The following is a 19,603-nucleotide window of genomic DNA, read 5'->3' as shown; positions in this document are numbered from 1 at the left end:
CTCACTTTCTCTTTCTCTTTCCACCTTCTCCCCCCTCCAGGCTGTGACCCTATCCCAGTGGAGTACCAGCGTTGGGGGGACCCAGAGCCCATCGCTGCTGTGGTCTTTGCCTGTCTGGGACTCTGTGCCACATTCTTCGTCACCTCCGTCTTCATCAGGTAACAACTTGTAGATTTTAACATAATAAATGTGAAATTCAATTTCATATTCAGACTTTTGTGATTTTAAATCTTACTCTGTTGATTGATTGATTTATTGGTAAAAGATGCACTGGGTACATACACCCCAGAAGATAACACATTAAAACAATTCCACTGGGTACACACACCCCAGAAGATAACACGTTAAAACAATTCCACTGGGTACATACACCCCAGAAGATAACACGTTAAAACAATTCCACTGGGTACATACACCCCTGGAGATAACACGTTAAAACAATTCCACTGGGTACATACACCTCAGAAGATAACACGTTAAAACAATTCCACTGGGTACATACACCCCTGGAGATAACACGTTAAAACAATTCCACTGGGTACATACACCCCTGGAGATAACACGTTAAAACAATTCCACTGGGTACATACACCTCAGAAGATAACACGTTAAAACAATTCCACTGGTTACATACACCCCTGGAGATAACACGTTAAAACAATTCCACTGGGTACATACACCCCTGGAGATAACACGTTAAAACAATTCCACTGGGTACATACACCTCAGAAGATAACACGTTAAAACAATTCCACTGGGTACATACACCCCTGGAGATAACACGTTAAAACAATTCCACTGGGTACATACACCTCAGAAGATAACACGTTAAAACAATTCCACTGGGTACATACACCCCTGGAGATAACACGTTAAAACAATTCCACTGGGTACATACACCTCAGAAGATAACACGTTAAAACAATTCCACTGGGATTGTTTACAACATGTTATTTTAATTGTAAGTTAGTATATTTGTTATACGGTTGTAAAATGTGTGTATCTGTGGGTGTAGGTTCCGGGACACTCCGGTGGTGAAGTCGTCTAGTCGAGAGCTGTGTTACATCATCCTGGCTGGGATCTGTCTGGGCTATCTGTGTACCTTCAGTCTCATCGCCAAGCCCCATGCTGCACACTGCTACCTACAGAGACTGGGCATAGGCCTGTCCCCTGCCATGAGCTACTCTGCCCTGGTCACCAAGGTACATCTTCAAGCCCCTCTTTACCTTGATTCTTTCACCTACCATGTCCTTGTACATCTAGATATAAGGATTTTCCAAACAAACTGTGTTTAAAGTCACTATTTCAGATTTCCCTCTCCCCCTATGAAGTCTATTTATTCATTCATTCATTCTCTCTGTTGTGTTTGTTGTTCCAGACTAAGTGTATAGCCTGTATCCTGGCTGTGTTGTTGTTGCAGACTAACCATATAGCCCGTATCCTGGCTGTGTTGTTGTTGTTGCAGACTAACCATATAGCCCGTATCCTGGCTGTGTTGTTGTTGTTGCAGACTAACCATATAGCCCGTATCCTGGCTGTGTTGTTGTTGCAGACTCACCATATAGCCCGTATCCTGGCTGTGTTGTTGTTGTTGCAGACTAACCATATAGCCTGTATCCTGGCTGTGTTGTTGTTGTTGCAGACTAACCATATAGCCCGTATCCTGGCTGTGTTGTTGTTGCAGACTAACCATATAGCCCGTATCCTGGCTGTGTTGTTGTTGTTGCAGACTAACCATATAGCCTGTATCCTGGCTGTGTTGTTGTTGCAGACTAACCATATAGCCCGTATCCTGGCTGTGTTGTTGTTGTTGCAGACTAACCATATAGCCCGTATCCTGGCTGTGTTGTTGTTGCAGACTAACCGTATAGCCCATATCCTGGCTGTGTTGTTGTTGTTGCAGACTAACCATATAGCCCGTATCCTGGCTGTGTTGTTGTTGTTGCAGACTAACCATATAGCCCGTATCCTGGCTGTGTTGTTGTTGCAGACTAACCATATAGCCCGTATCCTGGCTGTGTTGTTGTTGTTGCAGACTAACCATATAGCCCGTATCCTGGCTGTGTTGTTGTTGCAGACTAACCATATAGCCCGTATCCTGGCTGTGTTGTTGTTGTTGCAGACTAACCATATAGCCTGTATCCTGGCTGTGTTGTTGTTGCAGACTAACCATATAGCCCGTATCCTGGCTGTGTTGTTGTTGTTGCAGACTAACCATATAGCCCGTATCCTGGCTGTGTTGTTGTTGCAGACTAACCACATAGCCCGTATCCTGGCTGTGTTGTTGTTGTTGCAGACTAACCATATAGCCCGTATCCTGGCTGTGTTGTTGTTGCAGACTAACAATATAGCCCGTATCCTGGCTGTGTTGTTGTTGTTGCAGACTAACCATATAGCCTGTATCCTGGCTGTGTTGTTGTTGTTGCAGACTAACCATATAGCCCGTATCCTGGCTGTGTTGTTGTTGCAGACTAACCATATAGCCCGTATCCTGGCTGTGTTGTTGTTGTTGCAGACTAACCATATAGCCTGTATCCTGGCTGTGTTGTTGTTGCAGACTAACCATATAGCCCGTATCCTGGCTGTGTTGTTGTTGTTGCAGACTAACCATATAGCCCGTATCCTGGCTGTGTTGTTGTTGCAGACTAACCATATAGCCCGTATCCTGGCTGTGTTGTTGTTGCAGACTAACCGTATAGCCTGTATCCTGGCTGTGTTGTTGTTGTTGCAGACTAACCATATAGCCCGTATCCTGGCTGTGTTGTTGTTGTTGCAGACTAACCGTATAGCCTGTATCCTGGCTGTGTTGTTGTTGTTGCAGACTAACCATATAGCCCATATCCTGGCTGTGTTGTTGTTGTTGCAGACTAACCATATAGCCTGTATCCTGGCTGTGTTGTTGTTGTTGCAGACTAACCGTATAGCCTGTATCCTGGCTGTGTTGTTGTTGTTGCAGACTAACCGTATAGCCCGTATCCTGGCTGTGTTGTTGTTGTTGCAGACTAACCATATAGCCTGTATCCTGGCTGTGTTGTTGTTGTTGCAGACTAACCATATAGCCGTATCCTGGCTGTGTTGTTGTTGTTGCAGACTAACCATATAGCCCATATCCTGGCTGTGTTGTTGTTGCAGACTAACCATATAGCCTGTATCCTGGCTGTGTTGTTGTTGTTGCAGACTAAACATATAGCCTGTATCCTGGCTGTGTTGTTGTTGCAGACTAACCATATAGCCGTATCCTGGCTGTGTTGTTGTTGTTGCAGACTAACCGTATAGCCCGTATCCTGGCTGGCAGTAAGAAGAAGATCTGTACAAAGAAGCCCAGGTTCATGTCTGCCTGCGCGCAGCTCATCATCGCCTCTCTCCTCATCCTGCTGCAGCTGGGCATCATAGTGGCTCTCTTCCTCATGGAGCCCCCACAGGTAGGCTGTGTGTGTGTGTGTGTGTGTGTGTGTGTGTGTGTGTGTGTGTGTGTGTGTGTGTGTGTGTGTGTGTGTGTGTGTGTGTGTGTGTGTGTGTGTGTGTGTGTGTGTCCTCTCACTGTCAACTGCGTTTATTTTCAGCAAACTTAACATGTGTAAATATTTGTATGAACATAAGATTCAACAACTGAGACTAAAGTTACACAGACATGTGACAAACAGAAATGGAATAATGTGTCCCTGAACAAAGGGGGGGTCAAAAACAAAAGTAACAGTCAGTATCTGGTGTGGCCACCAGCTGCATTAAGTACTGCAGTGCATCACCTCCTGCACCAGATTTGCCAGTTCTTGCTGTGAGATGTTACCCCACTCTTCCACCAAGGCACCTGCAAGTTCCCGGACATTTCTGTGGGGGAATGGCCCTAGCCCTCACCCTCCGATCCAACAGATCCCAGACATGCTCAATGGGATTGAGATCCGGGCTCTTCGCTGGCCATGGCAAAACACTGACATACCTGTCTTGCAGGAAATCACACACAAAATGAGCAGTATGGCTGGTGGCATTGTCATGCTGGAGGGTCATGTCAGGATGAGCCTGCAGGAAGGGTACCACATGAGGGAGGAGGATGTCTTCCCTGTAACGCACAGCGTTGAGATTGCCTGCAATGACAACAAGCTCAGTCCGATGATACTGTGACACACCGCCCCAGACCATGACGGACCCTCCACCTCCAAATCGATCCCGCTCCAGAGTACAGGCCTCGATGTAACGCTCATTCCTTCAACGATAAACGTGAATCCGACTATCACCCCTGGTGAGACAAAACCGCGAGTTGTTAGTGAAGAGCACTTTCTGCCAGTCCTGTCTGGTCCAGCGACGGTGGGTTTGTGCCCATTGGTGACGTTGTTGCCAGTGATGTCTGGTGAGGACCTGCCTTACAACAGGCCTTAAAGCCCTCAGTCTAGCCTCTCTCAGCCTATTGCGGACAGTCTGAGCACTAATGGAGGGATTGTGCGTTCCTGGCGTAACTCGGGCAGTTGTTGTTGCCAACCTGTACCTGTAGTCTGCCACTGCGAGGATGATCAGCTGTACGTCCTGTCTCTCTGTAGCACTGTCTTAGGTGTCTCACAGTACGGACATTGCAATTTATTGCCCTGGCCACATCTGTAGTCCTCATGCCTCCTTGTAGCATGCCTAAGGCACGTTCACGCAGATGAGCAGGGACCCTGGGCATCTTTCTTTTGGTGTTTTTCAGAGTCAGTAGAAAGGCCTCTTTAGTGTCCTAAGTTTTCATAACTGACCTTAATTGCCTAGCGTCTGTAAGCTGTTAGTGTCTTAACAACCTTTCCACAGGCACATGTTCATTAATTGTTTATGGTTCATTGAACAAGCATGGGAAACAGTGTTTAAACCCTTTACAATGAAATCTGTGAAGTTATTTGGATATTTACGAATTATCTTTGAAAGACAGGGTCCTGAAAAAGGGACGTTTCTTTTTTTGCTCAGTTTATGTACCCTTTCTTCACCATGGTGCTGTCGATTATTGTTACAATGTCAGTTGGTACGTGTGAGTACCTGTGCTGTGTGTTTTGAGCTTTCATGCCCTTGTAGAAAGCGCAGATGATTACAGGTCTCATCCCGTGTGTTAATCATTGTGCTCTAGTATTATTTATTTGAAGGTTCTCCTCGCTCTTTTGTTTGAATTTCAACCCTGTGTTTTGTATAGTGTTTGTTTGCTCTTCGCCCCCGTGCCTTAACACGGCACGCCGTAATTTGGGTAAAATCAAAAACCCTTTTACACATTCCTGCGCCTGTCTCCCGATCCTTCATGCCAACGTGACACACTGATGGCTTTACTACCTGCAGGTGATCCACGACTACCCCAGCATCCGGCAGGTCAACCTCATCTGTTACACCACCAACCTGGGCGTGGTGGCGCCACTGGGCTACAATGGCTTGCTGATCCTGAGCTGCACCTTCTACGCCTTCAAGACGCGTAACGTCCCAGCCAACTTCAACGAGGCTAAGTACATCGCCTTCACCATGTACACCACCTGTATCATCTGGCTGGCCTTCGTGCCCATCTACTTTGGTTCCAACTACAAGATCATCACCATGTGCTTCAGCGTCAGCCTCAGTGCCACTGTGGCGCTTTGCTGCATGTTCGCACCCAAGGTAAGACACACAACACTAGAGATAGAAAGTGGAGCCAAACAAACTTGAGCTTTAACAACAAAGGAGTTCGACTGAGGGACTTGAAAAGGAATATTTTTTGGAAGATTGTGTTTGGTTATAAGGTTTTTTATTTGTATTTGATGTATTTATTTTTAGGTGGTAGATCAGCTTTTATATTGCTGGTAGATTGTAGCTTCCATCAATGTAATTGTCTGCATCACTTCCAATCCCCCACATATTATTTTTGCAAATATACAGTTGATGTCGGAAGTTTACATACACTTAGGTTGGAGTCATTAAATCTCATTTTTCAACCACTCCACAAATTTCTTGTTAACAAACTATAGTTTTGGCAAGTCGGTTAGGACATCTACTTGTGCATGACACAAGTAATTTTTCCAACAATTGTTTACAGACAGATTATTTCACTTATAATTCACTGTATCACAATTCCAGTGGGTTAGAAGTTTACATACACTAAGTTGACTGTGCCTTTAAACAGCTTGGGAAAATTCCAGAAAATGATGTCATGGCTTTATAAGCTTCTGATAGGCTAATTGACATCATTTGAGTCAATTGGAGGTGTACCTGTGGATGTATTTCAAGGCCTACCTTCAAACTCAGTGAATCTTTGCTTGACATCATGGGAAAATCAAAAGAAATCAGCCAAGACCTCAGAAAAAAAATTGTACACCTCCAGAAGTCTGGTTCATTCTTGGGAGCCATTTCCAAATGCCTGAAGGTACCACGTTCATCTGTACAAACAATAGCATGCAAGTATAAACACCATGGACCACACAGCGGTCCTACCGCTCAGGAAGGAGACGCATTCTGTCTCCTAGAGATGAACGTACCGTGGTGTGAAAAGTGCAAATCAGTCGCAGAACAACAGCAAAGGACCTTGTGAAGATGCTGGAGGAAACAGGTACAAAATTATCTATATCCACAGTAAATCGAGTCCTATATTGACATAACCTGAAAGGCTGCTCAGCAAGGAAGAAGCCACTGCTCCAAAACCGCCATAAAAAAGCCAGACTACGGTTTGCAACTGCACATGGGGACAAAGATCATACTTTTTGAAGAAATGTCCTCTGGTCTGATGTAACAAAAATAGAACTGTTTGGCCATAATGACCATCGTTATGTTTGGAGGATAAAGGGGGAGGCTTGCAGGCTGAAGAACACCATCCCAACCGTGAAGCACGGGGGTGGCAGCATCATGTTGTGGGAGTGCTTTGCTGCAGGAGGGCCTGGTGCACTTCACAAAATAGATGGCATCATGAGGAGGAAAATTATGTCATCAGTCAGGAAGTTAAAGCTTGGGTCAGATGGGTTCAGACGGGTCTTCCAAATGGACAATGACCCCAAGCATACTTCCAAAGTTGTGGAAAAATGGCTTAAGGACAACAAAGTCAAGGTATTGGAGTGGCCATCACAAACCCTGACCTCAATCCTATAGAACATTTGTGGGCAGAACTGAAAAGGCGTGTGTGCAAGCAAAGAGGCCTACAAACCTGACTCAGGTACACCAGCTCTTTTAGGAGGAATGGGCCAAAATTCACCCAACTTATTGTGGGAAGCTTGTGGAATGCTACCGGAAACGTTTGACCCAAGTTAAACAATTTAAAGGCAATGCTACCAAATACTAATTGAGTGTATGTAAACTTCTGACCCACTGGGAATGTGATGAAAGAAATAAAATATGAAATAAATATTTCTCTCTACTATTATTCAGACATTTCACATTCTTATAATAAAGTGGTGATCCTAACTGACCTAATACAGGGAATTTTTACTAGGATTAAATGTCAGTAATTGTGAGAAACTGAGTTTAAATGTATTTGGCTTAGGTTTATGTAATCTTCCGACTTCAACTGTATATACATACACTACTGTTCAAAAGTTTGGGGTCACTTAGAAATGTTCTTGTTTTTGAAAGAAAAGCTCATTTTTGTCCATTAAAATAACATCAAATTGATCAGAAATACAGTGTAGGCATTGTTAATGTTGTAAATGTCTATTGTAGCTGGAAACGGCTGATTTTTTATGGAATATCTACATAGGTGTACAGAGGCCCATTATCAGCAACCATCACTCCTGTGTTCCAATGGCACGTTGTGTTAGCTAATCCAAGTTGAGCATTTTAAAAGGTTAATTGATCCTTAGAAAATCCTTTTGCAATTATGTTAGCACAGCTGAAAACTGTTGTCCTGATTAAAGAAGCAATAAAACTGGCCTTCTTTAGACTAGTTGAGTATCTGGAGCATCAGCATTTGTGGGTTCGATTAAAGGCTCAAAATGGCCAGAAACAAAGACCTTTCTTCTGAAACTCGTCAGTCTATTCTTGTTCTGAGAAATTAAGGCTATTCCATGTGAGAAATTGCCAAGAAACTGAAGATCTCGTACAACGCTGTGTACTACTCCCTTCACAGAACAGCGCATTCTGGCTCTAACCAGAATAGAAAGAGGAGTGGGTACACAACTAAGCAAGAGGACAAGTACATTAGTGTCTAGTTTGAGAAACAGACGCCTCACGTCCTCAACTTGCAGCTTCATTAAATAGTACCCGCAAAACACCAGTCTCAATGTCAACAGTGAAGAGGTGACTCTGGGATGCTGGCCTTCTAGGCAGAGTTGCAAAGGAAAAGCCATATCTCAGATTAGGCAATAAAATGAAAACATTAAGATGGGCAAAAGAACACAGACACTGTACAGAGGAACTCTGCCAAGAACGCCAGCATCCCGGAGTCGCCTCTTCACTGTTGACGTTGAGACTGGTGGTTTGCGGGTACTATTTAATGAAGCTGCCAGTTGAGGACTTATGAGGCGTCTGTTTCTGATGTCCATTCGGTTTCATTTCTATTTGCCATATCTTTCAAACTGTGCTCTTTCACAAACACGTATTGGTTATAAGGGGTTTGTGAAGGGTTATAATAGGTGTTATATAGTGCCTAGTGTGCTGTCTATGCTTATGAAGGGTTATGAAGCTCTTCTGTCTGTCTCTCTCTCCAGGTGTATATCATCCTGGCCAAGCCGGAGCGTAACGTGCGCAGTGCCTTCACTACGAGCACGGTGGTACGCATGCACGTGGGCGATGGGAAGTCCTCCTCGGCCGCCAGCCGCTCCTCCAGCCTGGCCAACCTCTGGAGGCGACGCGGCTCCGCCGGAGAGACACTCAGGTGTGTGTGTGTGTGTTTGTGTGTGTGTGTGTGTGTGTGTGTGTGTGTGTGTGTGTGTGTGTGTGTGTGTGTGTGTGTGTGTGTGTGTGTGTGTGTGTGTCGCAGGGAATACATAGAGATGCTGTAGAGGCTGTCTGGGGTCACACAGGAGGTAGTGTTTAGTTGAGGAATGTTTCAGACATCGGTGCTGGGTCACTGCTCGCTAAGTGAATCTCATTTGAGGGCAGTTTCAGTAACAGACTTTTTAGTGCAGGGCCATTTCAATGAAGGCCATCTGAGTCAATGCTTCCCCAGCCGCTGTGAGTCTGTCTCTCTCTGTCTGACCTGAGTCTGACCCGCACACCTGATTATGCAGATGCCACTTCCAGGAGAAAGAGAGAGGGGGGAGAGAGAGAGGGGGAAGAGAGAGAGGGGGACAGAGAGAGAGAGAGGGGAGAGAGAGAGGGGGGAGAGAGAGAGAAAGAGGAGAGAGAGAGAGAGAGAGAGAAGGGAGAGAGAGAGAGGGGGAGAGAGAGAGAGAGGGGGAGAGAGAGGGGGTAGAGAGAGAGGGGGAGAGAGAGAAAGAGGAGGGAGAGAGGGAGATGAAAAACAATTGGAAGAGGACGAGCTAAAGGTCAAGCTCTCCATCTCTAATGGAACAACCATGTGACCAGCCATATGAAATGACAACGTGCTGCTCCACAGAGTCAAAAGGAAAAGAGAAAAATACATTATCTTTAGTCAGCTGGTTACGGTCTCGTTTGCCAAGAGTACAACCAGACCAGTATAAGATGTGGTCCCATGTGACTCAGTTGGTAGAGCATGGCATTTGCAATTGCAAGATTGTGGGTTTGATTCTCACGAGGGACCAGTACGAAAAAAAGTGAAAATGTATGGAAAATGTATGGAAAATGTATGGAAAATGTATGAACGCACTACGATAAGTCGCTCTGGAAACGAACGTCTGCTAAAATGTGTCAGAAACATTCCTCTTTCCGGCTCTTTCTCCCCCTGTTGTCTGTGTGCTGAGGTTATATGAGTCCCCCCATAGCAGCATGATTTAATCAGAAGCTTCGTTATAGATTAATCACACTAATTAACCTGACAATTGGGAGAGAGAAGAGGGGAGATGGAGTGGAGGAATAGAGAAAATGGTTTCTACACTGATATGCACCAGCTGAAAAACACTCATTTCCTGTTTCCTGTCTCTACAGCTCCAATGGAAAGTCAGTATCCTGGGCCCAGACGGAGCGGGGTTCCCGTGGAAACCACCTGTGGCAGCGCCTGTCGTTCCACATCAAGAGGAAGGAGAACAACCAGACAGCTGTCATCAAGCCCTTCTCCAAGACCCCCGAGGGGCGCTACAGTGGGGGCGCTGACCTGCTCCCCCATATGCCCTTGCCCTCCCTACCCCAGTCCCACTCTGATGCAGACAAGACCCTGTATGAACTCACAGAGGCAGAGGAGAGATACCCCGAGGAGAGATACCCAATCACCTACCGGCCTCAGACCCCTTCACCAATCAGCACTGTCAGCCAGCGCATGCATGGGGCGGGACTAAGGGATGAGCCACTTGTGATGGGCGTACCAAGCTACCTGACTGGGGGTTCTGTCGGCGGGGGCGATGCGTGTGACAGTTCTCTGATGGATCAGATCAGCTGCGTGGTTAACCGTTTCACTGCCAACATCAGCGAGCTCAACAGCATGATGCTCTCCCCGTCTCCCACACACTCACACACACACACACTCACCCACACACACACCCTGACGCCCTCCCACCATGCAGACCCCTTCCTCCTCCCCCGGGAGATCCCCCTCCCCTCAACCATGACCACATACGCTGACGTCCAGCCCATCCCCTCTGTAGAGTCCAACGTAGGTGGATGTGCCTGCCTCGCTCACCCCCTGCCACACTCCCCTCACCGTCTCCCTCAACCTCACACCCTGCCTCACCCTCAGGCCTCCCCATCTCCAGTGCGACACCTCGCTGTGGGGGCGGGGTCACCTTTAAGGAGGGCAGAGTTGGAAGAGGAGCTAATGAATCTGACCCCACCCTCGCCCTTCCGTGATTCGCTGGGGTCGGGCAGTGGCTCCCCGGTCTCAGAGTCCACCCTGTGTCTTCCCCCGCCCTCGTCCCCTCCGCCCAAATACGAAATGCTGACCCTGAGAAACTACAGCCAGAGCTCTTCCTCACTGTGAGCGAAGGATGAGAGGAGATGAGGAGACGAGGAGGAGAGTGAAAGTACAGAGACAGAGGGGGGGGACAGAGAAAGAACAGTCTCTTGGGGGAGGACGAGAGAAGATTGGCCTGTCCCTCAGAGAAGTGAAAGCCCTGTACCAGCTAGATGGAGCGATAGGAACAGGACAGATCATCGTGTGATGTCATTGGACGGTGACCTGCAGTGTTTGTGTTTACATGGGTTCAATTAGCAGTGAGGTGAAGTATAATGAAGTATAAATTAGGCATCAAAAGCGAGAACAAGGACTACAAAAAAATACTTTAGCGTTCTGGTGTTTAAAAGTATGACCGTAAGTCTCTCCTTAGAGGTGTGTTTGGTCTTTCTTTTGGTAGTGGCCTTAAACTAAAACGGCTGTCAACTAATTAGAGATGTTTATTGTGGTAGGGGGCACCTGCATAGACACATGTGGACCTACTGAGTGTCTAAGAACCTCTAACCTCACAGGACTGACCAGCTGCTGCCATGGACACATGGAAAAACTATAAGGGCTGGGCAGAGCAGCTATGGCCACTGGCGCCCCAACACACACACACACACATGCGCACACACACACATGCACGCAGACATACACACAAACACGTGCATATTGGCTGTTGTGGGGAAAAGTGTAAATACAAAAAGATCTTGGATGGCATCTAAATATCAGATGCTTCTGTTTATACATACCATGTATAGTATGAAATACTGAACAACTGTCTTAGTATTGTTTTTCTCTCTCTCTCTCTCTCTCTCTCTCTCTCTCTGTGTTTCTTTGATCTTTGAGGTCTGTTGGACTATTATTTACTTCAGAAGTTTGAATGTATAATATTTTCTACATGATTCCTGAAGCTTTGGGACCAAACTTTCCACACCTCTGTGTCTGTGATTCTGAGGAGGCATTCTACTAAACTAACCAGTATTGAAAAGTTAAACAGTAGTCAGTAACGTGCTAGAAAACTATCCTGATTCAAGTAGTAAAATCAATCAATCACACTAAAGTGACCTAGACGTGCAGGCAATGTTCCCTCAAAAAAGTGTAGGCGCTGAGCAAATTTCTGGTCTGCTGAGCGCAAACTTGAACATTGTTAAAATTCTGTGAAACTTCCAGCGCGCGTTTACTGTTTAAATTACAGTTTTCAGTGGCCAAGTAGGCTACAATATGTTGTTGAGTTGTTTGATGCAAGAAACCACTTTACAAAATAAAATGCATTATTATTCCCATACTATTATTACAGAGAATCAGACAAATGATGCTATCCTCTGCCTTTTGGCTACTTAGATTATTCAAGCCTGTCTCAAAATACAACACTGCCCCTTTAAGACAAAAAAAAGGCTCTTTATCTGACTCACTTTTAAAGGTGTCTAGAAATGTACAGGTTTTGTGCTCAATCACTCCCCTACTGCTGACTACAAATGATCTAGAACTGGCCTAATAACTCACTAACTAGCAAATGATATGAACAAAATGTGCACGTGACTACATGTATCTCTCGCTTTGATCTCAACAAGCTGATCTACTCACCACCACTCCTGCTGTACATGCTGTAAACACAGTCCAGTTCATAGTAAATGGCACAGAACCATATATGGCAATGGTCTATTTGCATATCGACCTACTGCAGCTCTGATTGGTTATGCCACACTGGTCTGGCAGTCGTGGCCAAATGTTTTGAGAATGACACAAATATTAATTTTCACAGTCTGCTGCCTCAGTTTGTATGATGGCAATTTGCATATACTCCAGAATGTTATGAAGGGTGATCAGATGAATTGCATTTAATTGCAAATTCCCTCTTTGCCATGCAAATGAACTGAATCCCCAAAAAACATTTCCACTGCATTTCAGCCCTGCCACAAAAGGACCAGCTGACATCATGTCAGTGATTCTCTCGTTAACCAAGGTGTGAGTGTTGACGAGGACAAGGCTGGAGATCACTCTGTCATGCTGATTGAGTTCGAATAACAGACTGGAAGCTTCAAAAGGAGGGTGGTGCTTGGAATCATTGTTCTTCCTCTGTCAAACATGGTTACCTGCAAGGAAACCCGTGCCGTCATCATTGATTTGCACAAAAAGGTCTTCACAGGCAAGGATATTGCTGCCAGTAAGATTGCACCTAAATCAACCATTTATCGGATCATCAAGAACTTCAAGGAGAGCAGATCAATTGTTGTGAAAAAGGCTTCAGGGCACCCAAGAAAGTCCAGCAAGCGCCAGGACCATCTCCTAAAGTTGATTCAGCTGCGGGATCGGGGCACCACCAGTACAGAGCTTGCTCAGGAATGGCAGCAGGCAGGTGTGAGTGCATCTACACGCACAGTGAGGCAAAGACTTTTGGAGGATGGCCTGGTGTCAAGAAGGGAAGCAAAGAAGCCACTTCTCTCCAGGAAAAACATCAGAGACAGACTGATATTTTGCAAAAGGTATAGGGATTGGACTGCTGAGGACTGGGGTAAAATCATTTTCTCTGATGAATCCCCTTTCCGATTGTTTGGGGCATCTGGGAAAAAAGCTTGTCCGGAGAAGACAAGGTGAGCGCTACCATCAGTCCTGTGTCATGCCAACAGTAAGGCATCCTGAGACCATTCATGTGTGGGGTTGCTTCTCAGCCAAGGGAGTGGGCACACTCACAATTTTGCCTAAGAACACAGCCATGAATAAAGAATGGTACCAACACATCCTCCGAGAGCAACTTCTCCCAACCATCCAGGAACAGTTTGGTGATGAACAATGCCTTTTCCAGCATGATGGAGCACCTTGCCATAAGGCAAAAGTGATAACTAAGTGGCTCGGGGAACAAAACATCGATATTTTTGGTCCATGGCCAGGAAACTCCCCAGACCTTAATCCCATTGAGAACTTGTGGTCAATCCTCAAGAGGTGGGTGGACAAACAAAAATCCACAAATTCTGACAAACTCCAAGCATTATGCAAGAATGGGCTGCCATCAGTCAGGATTGGGCCCAGAAGTTAATTGACAGCATGCCAGGGCAGATTGCAGAGGTCTTGAAAAAGAAGGGTCAACACTGCAAATATTGACTCTTTGCATCAACTTCATGTAATTGTCAATAAAAGCCTTTGACACTTATGAAATGCTTGTAATTATACTTCAGTATTACATAGTAACATCTGACAAAAATATCTAAAGACACTGAGGCAGCAAACTTTGTGGAAATTAATATTTGTGTCATTCTCAAAGCTTTTGGCCACGACTGTAGAGTACTGGCTGAGTAGTGCATGTCAAAGAATCCTACTTCGATGCGTTCTGCCAACAACAAAATCTCTTTCATAACTTGTTTTGTTTCGGTATGCTGCATTGCAAGTGGCTAATATTGCGTTGATTCGATCACAATTGCCACAGTAAAGGAAAACGTGGACAGTGTTAACAGGGAAAACTCTAGAACAGTGGTCACCAACCTTTTCTGAGTCAAGATCCCTTCCTGAGTCAAAATGCAAGCTGAGATCATGACTTAAAAAATGGAAGCCTACGCAACATTAACCAATTAAAAACAGTTCTGTAGCAATGAGGTTTGTGCAGTACGTAATAGGCCCAATACATTATCACCACATATTGGCTTTGCTTGAATTTACCTGCCAATGCATTGCTGTTCAGGTCATTTTTTTAAATGATATTTCAAAATGTGAGGTAGGCTATATGATCACACCGGTAATAGATCCGTTGTTGTATTACTTGTGAGGCACAACTAAGTGAGCATTCATTTAAATAATTAGCTTTTTATTTGTGTTTTACTGGGCTGATGGTGCCTCCTTCTGATGGTGAGTCTCAGCGGAGGGAGAGAGCAGCAGACTGAGGGTCCGTCTCTCAACATCCTTCCTCTCTCCCTTTCCTCCACTGACACCGACCAAAAAGGGACACCATCTTCCAGCTGATGGTGAAAGTCGAGTCGCACCACATTATTTCTGCCTCATGCACAAATTCATGTTGTTACTCCTATGAACAGAGAAAGTGAACTATTCCTTGATATTAAAAAGACCCAAGCCGCTAATAATAACAATAATAACAACACAAGCCTATAGATACACTTTCCTACTCATTCATTACAGCTGCAGTGCTTGTTGTAGCGCTGAGTGGAGAAGCGCATTTTATGGCTTATAAAAGTGTTGAATACAAAGTGTTGACAGTTCTGAGTAAGAACATAAACTCACTAATTAAAACAGCAGCTCTTTGCTGTATTCGTTGACAGTCTCTCTCTAGTCGTGGTTTTAAACAAACTCACTAATTAAAACAGCAGCTCTTTGCTGTATTCGTTGACAGTCTCTCTCTAGTCGTGGTTTTAAACAAACTCACTAATTAAAACAGCAGCTCTTTGCTGTATTCGTTGACAGTCTCTCTCTAGTCGTGGTTTTAAACAAACTCACTAATTAAAACAGCAGCTCTTTGCTGTATTCGTTGACAGTCTCTCTCTAGTCGTGGTTTTAAACAAACTCACTAATTAAAACAGCAGCTCTTTGCTGTATTCGTTGACAGTCTCTCTCTAGTCGTGGTTTTAAACAAACTCACTAATTAAAACAGCAGCTCTTTGCTGTATTCGTTGACAGTCTCTCTCTAGTCGTGGTTTTAAACAAACTCACTAATTAAAACAGCAGCTCTTTGCTGTATTCGTTGACAGTCTCTCTCTAGTCGTGGTTTTAAACAAACTCACTAATTAAAACAGCAGCTCTTTGCTGTATTCGTTGACAGTCTCTCTCTAGTCGTGGTTTTAAACAAACTCACTAATTAAAACAGCAGCTCTTTGCTGTATTCGTTGACAGTCTCTCTCTAGTCGTGGTTTTAAACAAACTCACTAATTAAAACAGCAGCTCTTTGCTGTATTCGTTGACAGTCTCTCTCTAGTCGTGGTTTTAAACAAACTCACTAATTAAAACAGCAGCTCTTTGCTGTATTCGTTGACAGTCTCTCTCTAGTCGTGGTTTTAAACAAACTCACTAATTAAAACAGCAGCTCTTTTCTGTATTCGTTGACAGTCTCTCTCTAGTCATGGTTTTAAACGTTTTGAAATCTCACAGTATCAACTTTGCTGTAGCTTTCTCTTATGCCTGCTACATTACTGACGACTCGGTCATCTGAGCAATCTGATTGGCCAGCGGTAGACCTATAGTGCATTTGGTTTGCTCTCTGGGCCTGCCGGGAAGGCAGAGTTTGTACCTTCAGACACATGAAATGGTTCAAATGGCAACAGTTCGCCTACCCGGCACTCAGGGCAGCTGAATCGGGTGCACCTATCGCCTCAAAAATATAGGAACACAATGCTCTATCATTGTTTTTTTTTACAGAACTGTTTGGCCATCGACTAGGAATGCCTTGGAGATCGACTAGGAATGCCTTGGAGATCGACCAGTCAATCTTGATCGACCGGTTGGTGACCACTGCTCTAGAAAGTTGAGTAAAGTTCAATCTCATGCTTCTCCCTGTGGGCTGATGTTTTTTTCTGCATGGCAGTCCCAGGGAGTTGCAAGGCAGTCTGCGCACCAACACACTCAAGCAGTTCAGAGGGAACATTGCACCCAGCCCCTTGTTTAAGACTGTTGTCTGAAGTCATGTTTGCTTCATGCTGTCAGAAGGGCTTGTAGATGTTTTAGCACACTGATTTAGCGCTGTGTATCCCCTCTGGCTCTAGAGCTAGGAGGGCCAGAATGAGAATATTTGTGAGATCCAGAGGAATTTTGCAGAAACTGATCCACTTCTGGCATAACAATGTGTGTGACTTTGTAGCAGGTTGGTATTTATTGCCCTGGAGTCAGAAATGAGTGCTTTCCCCTTATATATGCCAGCTGCAAATGTAGGTTTAAAATCAGATGTGATACTTTGTGGCTGTGCCAGCTATTGACCACTCCGCAGAGCTGCCTCCAGAACAAGAGTCATAACGAAAAACACTAACCTGCCAGCCACAAAGTCATAAAAGCTGATTTAAAACCTCACCCTAACCTTAACCACACTATTAACCCTAACGTGTAACCTTTAAATTACGACCAAAAAGCACTTCTTTTTTTTGGTTTCCCATTTTGACTGGCCCATCTAGCGCAAATCGCTCAGTTCTGCCTCCAGGGCAAGATTCATGACAATAAACGTCTGCCTGTGACTTGGTACCATTGTTCACTTAGACACGGGCCAGTAGAGAGAATAGCTTCTCTCAGACATACTGGTTCTGTACATAACAAGGGCATGCAATGACAGATCCTAAAATTATTTTCCATTTACATATCAAAAAGGTAAAAAAAAGATTTACAAAAATAAATGTTTTTAAAATTATGATTATGTTGTGACATATACAGTACCAATATGACAAAAAAATGGTGTTACATTGAATGTGAGAGTGTAGGTTACTATTCAAATGTCTAGTAATTCTATTACAAAAAAATCACTATACATCAAAAATACAAAAATACCTAAAAAGATATTATCATGCCAAAGGGTGTGAGGGCTTGGGAGGGAGGGTAACATCTTGGGTAATAAGTGGTTTCGTAAAAGTAAACTGTTTTTATTGTTTTGGATATTTTCTATATAAATATATTCCAGATTTTCAAACCTTAAGCAATACTACCCATACACATACATGACACATCTGTACTGGGTACAAGTCCCGTAGTCTGGAGTACCTCAGTCTCCTATCACAGCTATACATACCCCTCTCCCTTCAACTGTGTGTGTTGTGTGTGTGTGTGTGTGTGTGTGTGTGTGTGTGTGTGTGTGTGTGTGTGTGTGTGTGTGTGTGTGTGTGTGTGTAGATAGCAGCAGCTTGACTCAGCACTTTGACTCCATGTTGCCCCACTGGGCTGTTCTGAGTTACTCTACCCTGCTGCCCTGGCAGAAACACAGGATTCACAGTAACTCCTCATATTGTATTCTATTATTTATAAGGCTGATTCCTATAAACAACACTAAGATCAACCCTAGAAATGCTAAACTGATCTGTGGAAAACTGACCTGAGCTCATATTTGTGAATATAAAATGGCACTCACATCAGCTAGGGATGGAGATTTCCACAGTGACCCAGCCTGAATACAGCTCTTTCTACAGGGCTGGAAGTTTCCACAGTGAGACAGACAGAACACAGCTCTTTCTACAGGGCTGGAAGTTTCCACAGTGACCCAGCCTGAACACAGCTCTTTCTACAGGGCTGGAAGTTTCCCCAGTGAGACAGACAGAACACAGCTCGTTCCACAGGGCTGGAAGTTTCCACAGTGACCCAGCCTGAATACAGCTCTTTCTACAGGGCTGGAAGTTTCCACAGTGAGACAGACAGAACACAGCTCTTTCTACAGGGCTGGAAGTTTCCACAGTGACCCAGCCTGAACACAGCTCTTTCTACAGGGCTGGAAGTTTCCCCAGTGAGACAGACAGAACACAGCTCGTTCCACAGGGCTGGAAGTTTCCACAGTGACCCAGACAGAACACAGCTCTTTCTACAGGGCTGGAAGTTTCCACAGTGAGACAGACAGAACACAGCTCTTTCTACAGGGCTGGAAGTTTCCACAGTGACCCAGCCTGAATACAGCTCTTTCTACAGGACTGGAAGTTTCCACAGTGACCCAGTCTGAATACAGCTCTTTCTACAGGGCTGGAAGTTTCCACAGTGACCCAGCCTGAACACAGCTCTTTCTACAGGGCTGGAAGTTTCCACAGTGAACCAGCCTGAATACAGCTCTTTCTACAGGGCTGGAAGTTTCCACAGTGACCCAGCCTGAATACAGCTCTTTCTACAGGGCTGGAAGTTTCCACAGTGACCCAGCCTGAACACACATTCTCCTCCTACAGGGCTGTGTCCTAACTCGTGATACTCACGTCTTATTTGCTCAAATCATCCAATGATTGGGAGATTTGCATGACATTTCAAGACTCTGGCATGGGGTGGATTGAATCCCTGAGCTGACAAGGTAAAAATCTGTTGCTCTGCCTCTGAACAAGGCAGTTAACCCACCGTTCCTAGGCTGTCATTGAAAATAAGAATTTGTTCTTAACTGACTTGCCTGGTAAAATAAAGGTAAAAATAAATAAATATCAAGACTGTGTGAAGTTAGTATTCAGTCTGCTGTAGATAAACACTGTCCAGATGAATTTACCCCAAACCATGTTTACGGAGCAAAACCGGAGATTCATTCATATGAGTTACAGAGTGCTGATCTAGATGCTGGATATCTGAGATATTATCAAACCTATTTCTGTATGAATGTTGAAGCTGCTGAATGTTGGATGTTTTTATATTTCAGTACAGTGTCCATGTCTTGACATGTACACGACATGGCTATGTGCTCAAGTTCACTCCATGGGTTCAAACGTGTGAACTAAATTTGTATTTGAGCATGATTTTTTTCTCTTTAAAATAGCCAATTCAGAGAACGATCTCATCAGACTCAACATCATTGTCCAATTTAAGCTACATTTGTGACAAAATAGTGTAAGGTGTTTTGTTTATTCTTTGTTTACTGTTTATTCTTTAAATGAATACAAATCAAAACATTTGAGAAATAATTGTAATTCCTAAATTATTATATATCTTCTTACTCCCATAATCACGACTAAGACAATGATTCTAATGAGATTCTATTCATGGAGATTCTATGTTCATTAGAGATGTCAATAAGATGATGAATGTTGCCTAGAATTACAG

General features: G+C 44.4%; 1 protein-coding gene across 1 annotated transcript in view; it reads left to right on the top strand.

Annotated features, from left to right (window-relative positions):
* Positions 1-12,668, top strand: part of LOC106613232 (metabotropic glutamate receptor 5) — a 107,730-nt gene extending 95,062 nt beyond the window's left edge. Inside the window, 6 exon segments of the mRNA XM_045724783.1 lie at positions 41-158; positions 1,016-1,202; positions 3,264-3,422; positions 5,290-5,598; positions 8,610-8,776; positions 9,970-12,668. Coding sequence (XP_045580739.1) covers positions 41-158; positions 1,016-1,202; positions 3,264-3,422; positions 5,290-5,598; positions 8,610-8,776; positions 9,970-10,954 — 1,925 coding nt within the window. The 3' untranslated portion in view covers positions 10,955-12,668.
* Positions 12,669-19,603: the final 6,935 nt, after the last annotated feature.

This window comes from Salmo salar, chromosome ssa09, assembly GCF_905237065.1.
Source record: "Salmo salar chromosome ssa09, Ssal_v3.1, whole genome shotgun sequence".
NCBI classification, from domain to species: Eukaryota; Metazoa; Chordata; class Actinopteri; order Salmoniformes; family Salmonidae; genus Salmo; species Salmo salar.
This window is presented reverse-complemented; position numbering and strand designations above follow the sequence as displayed.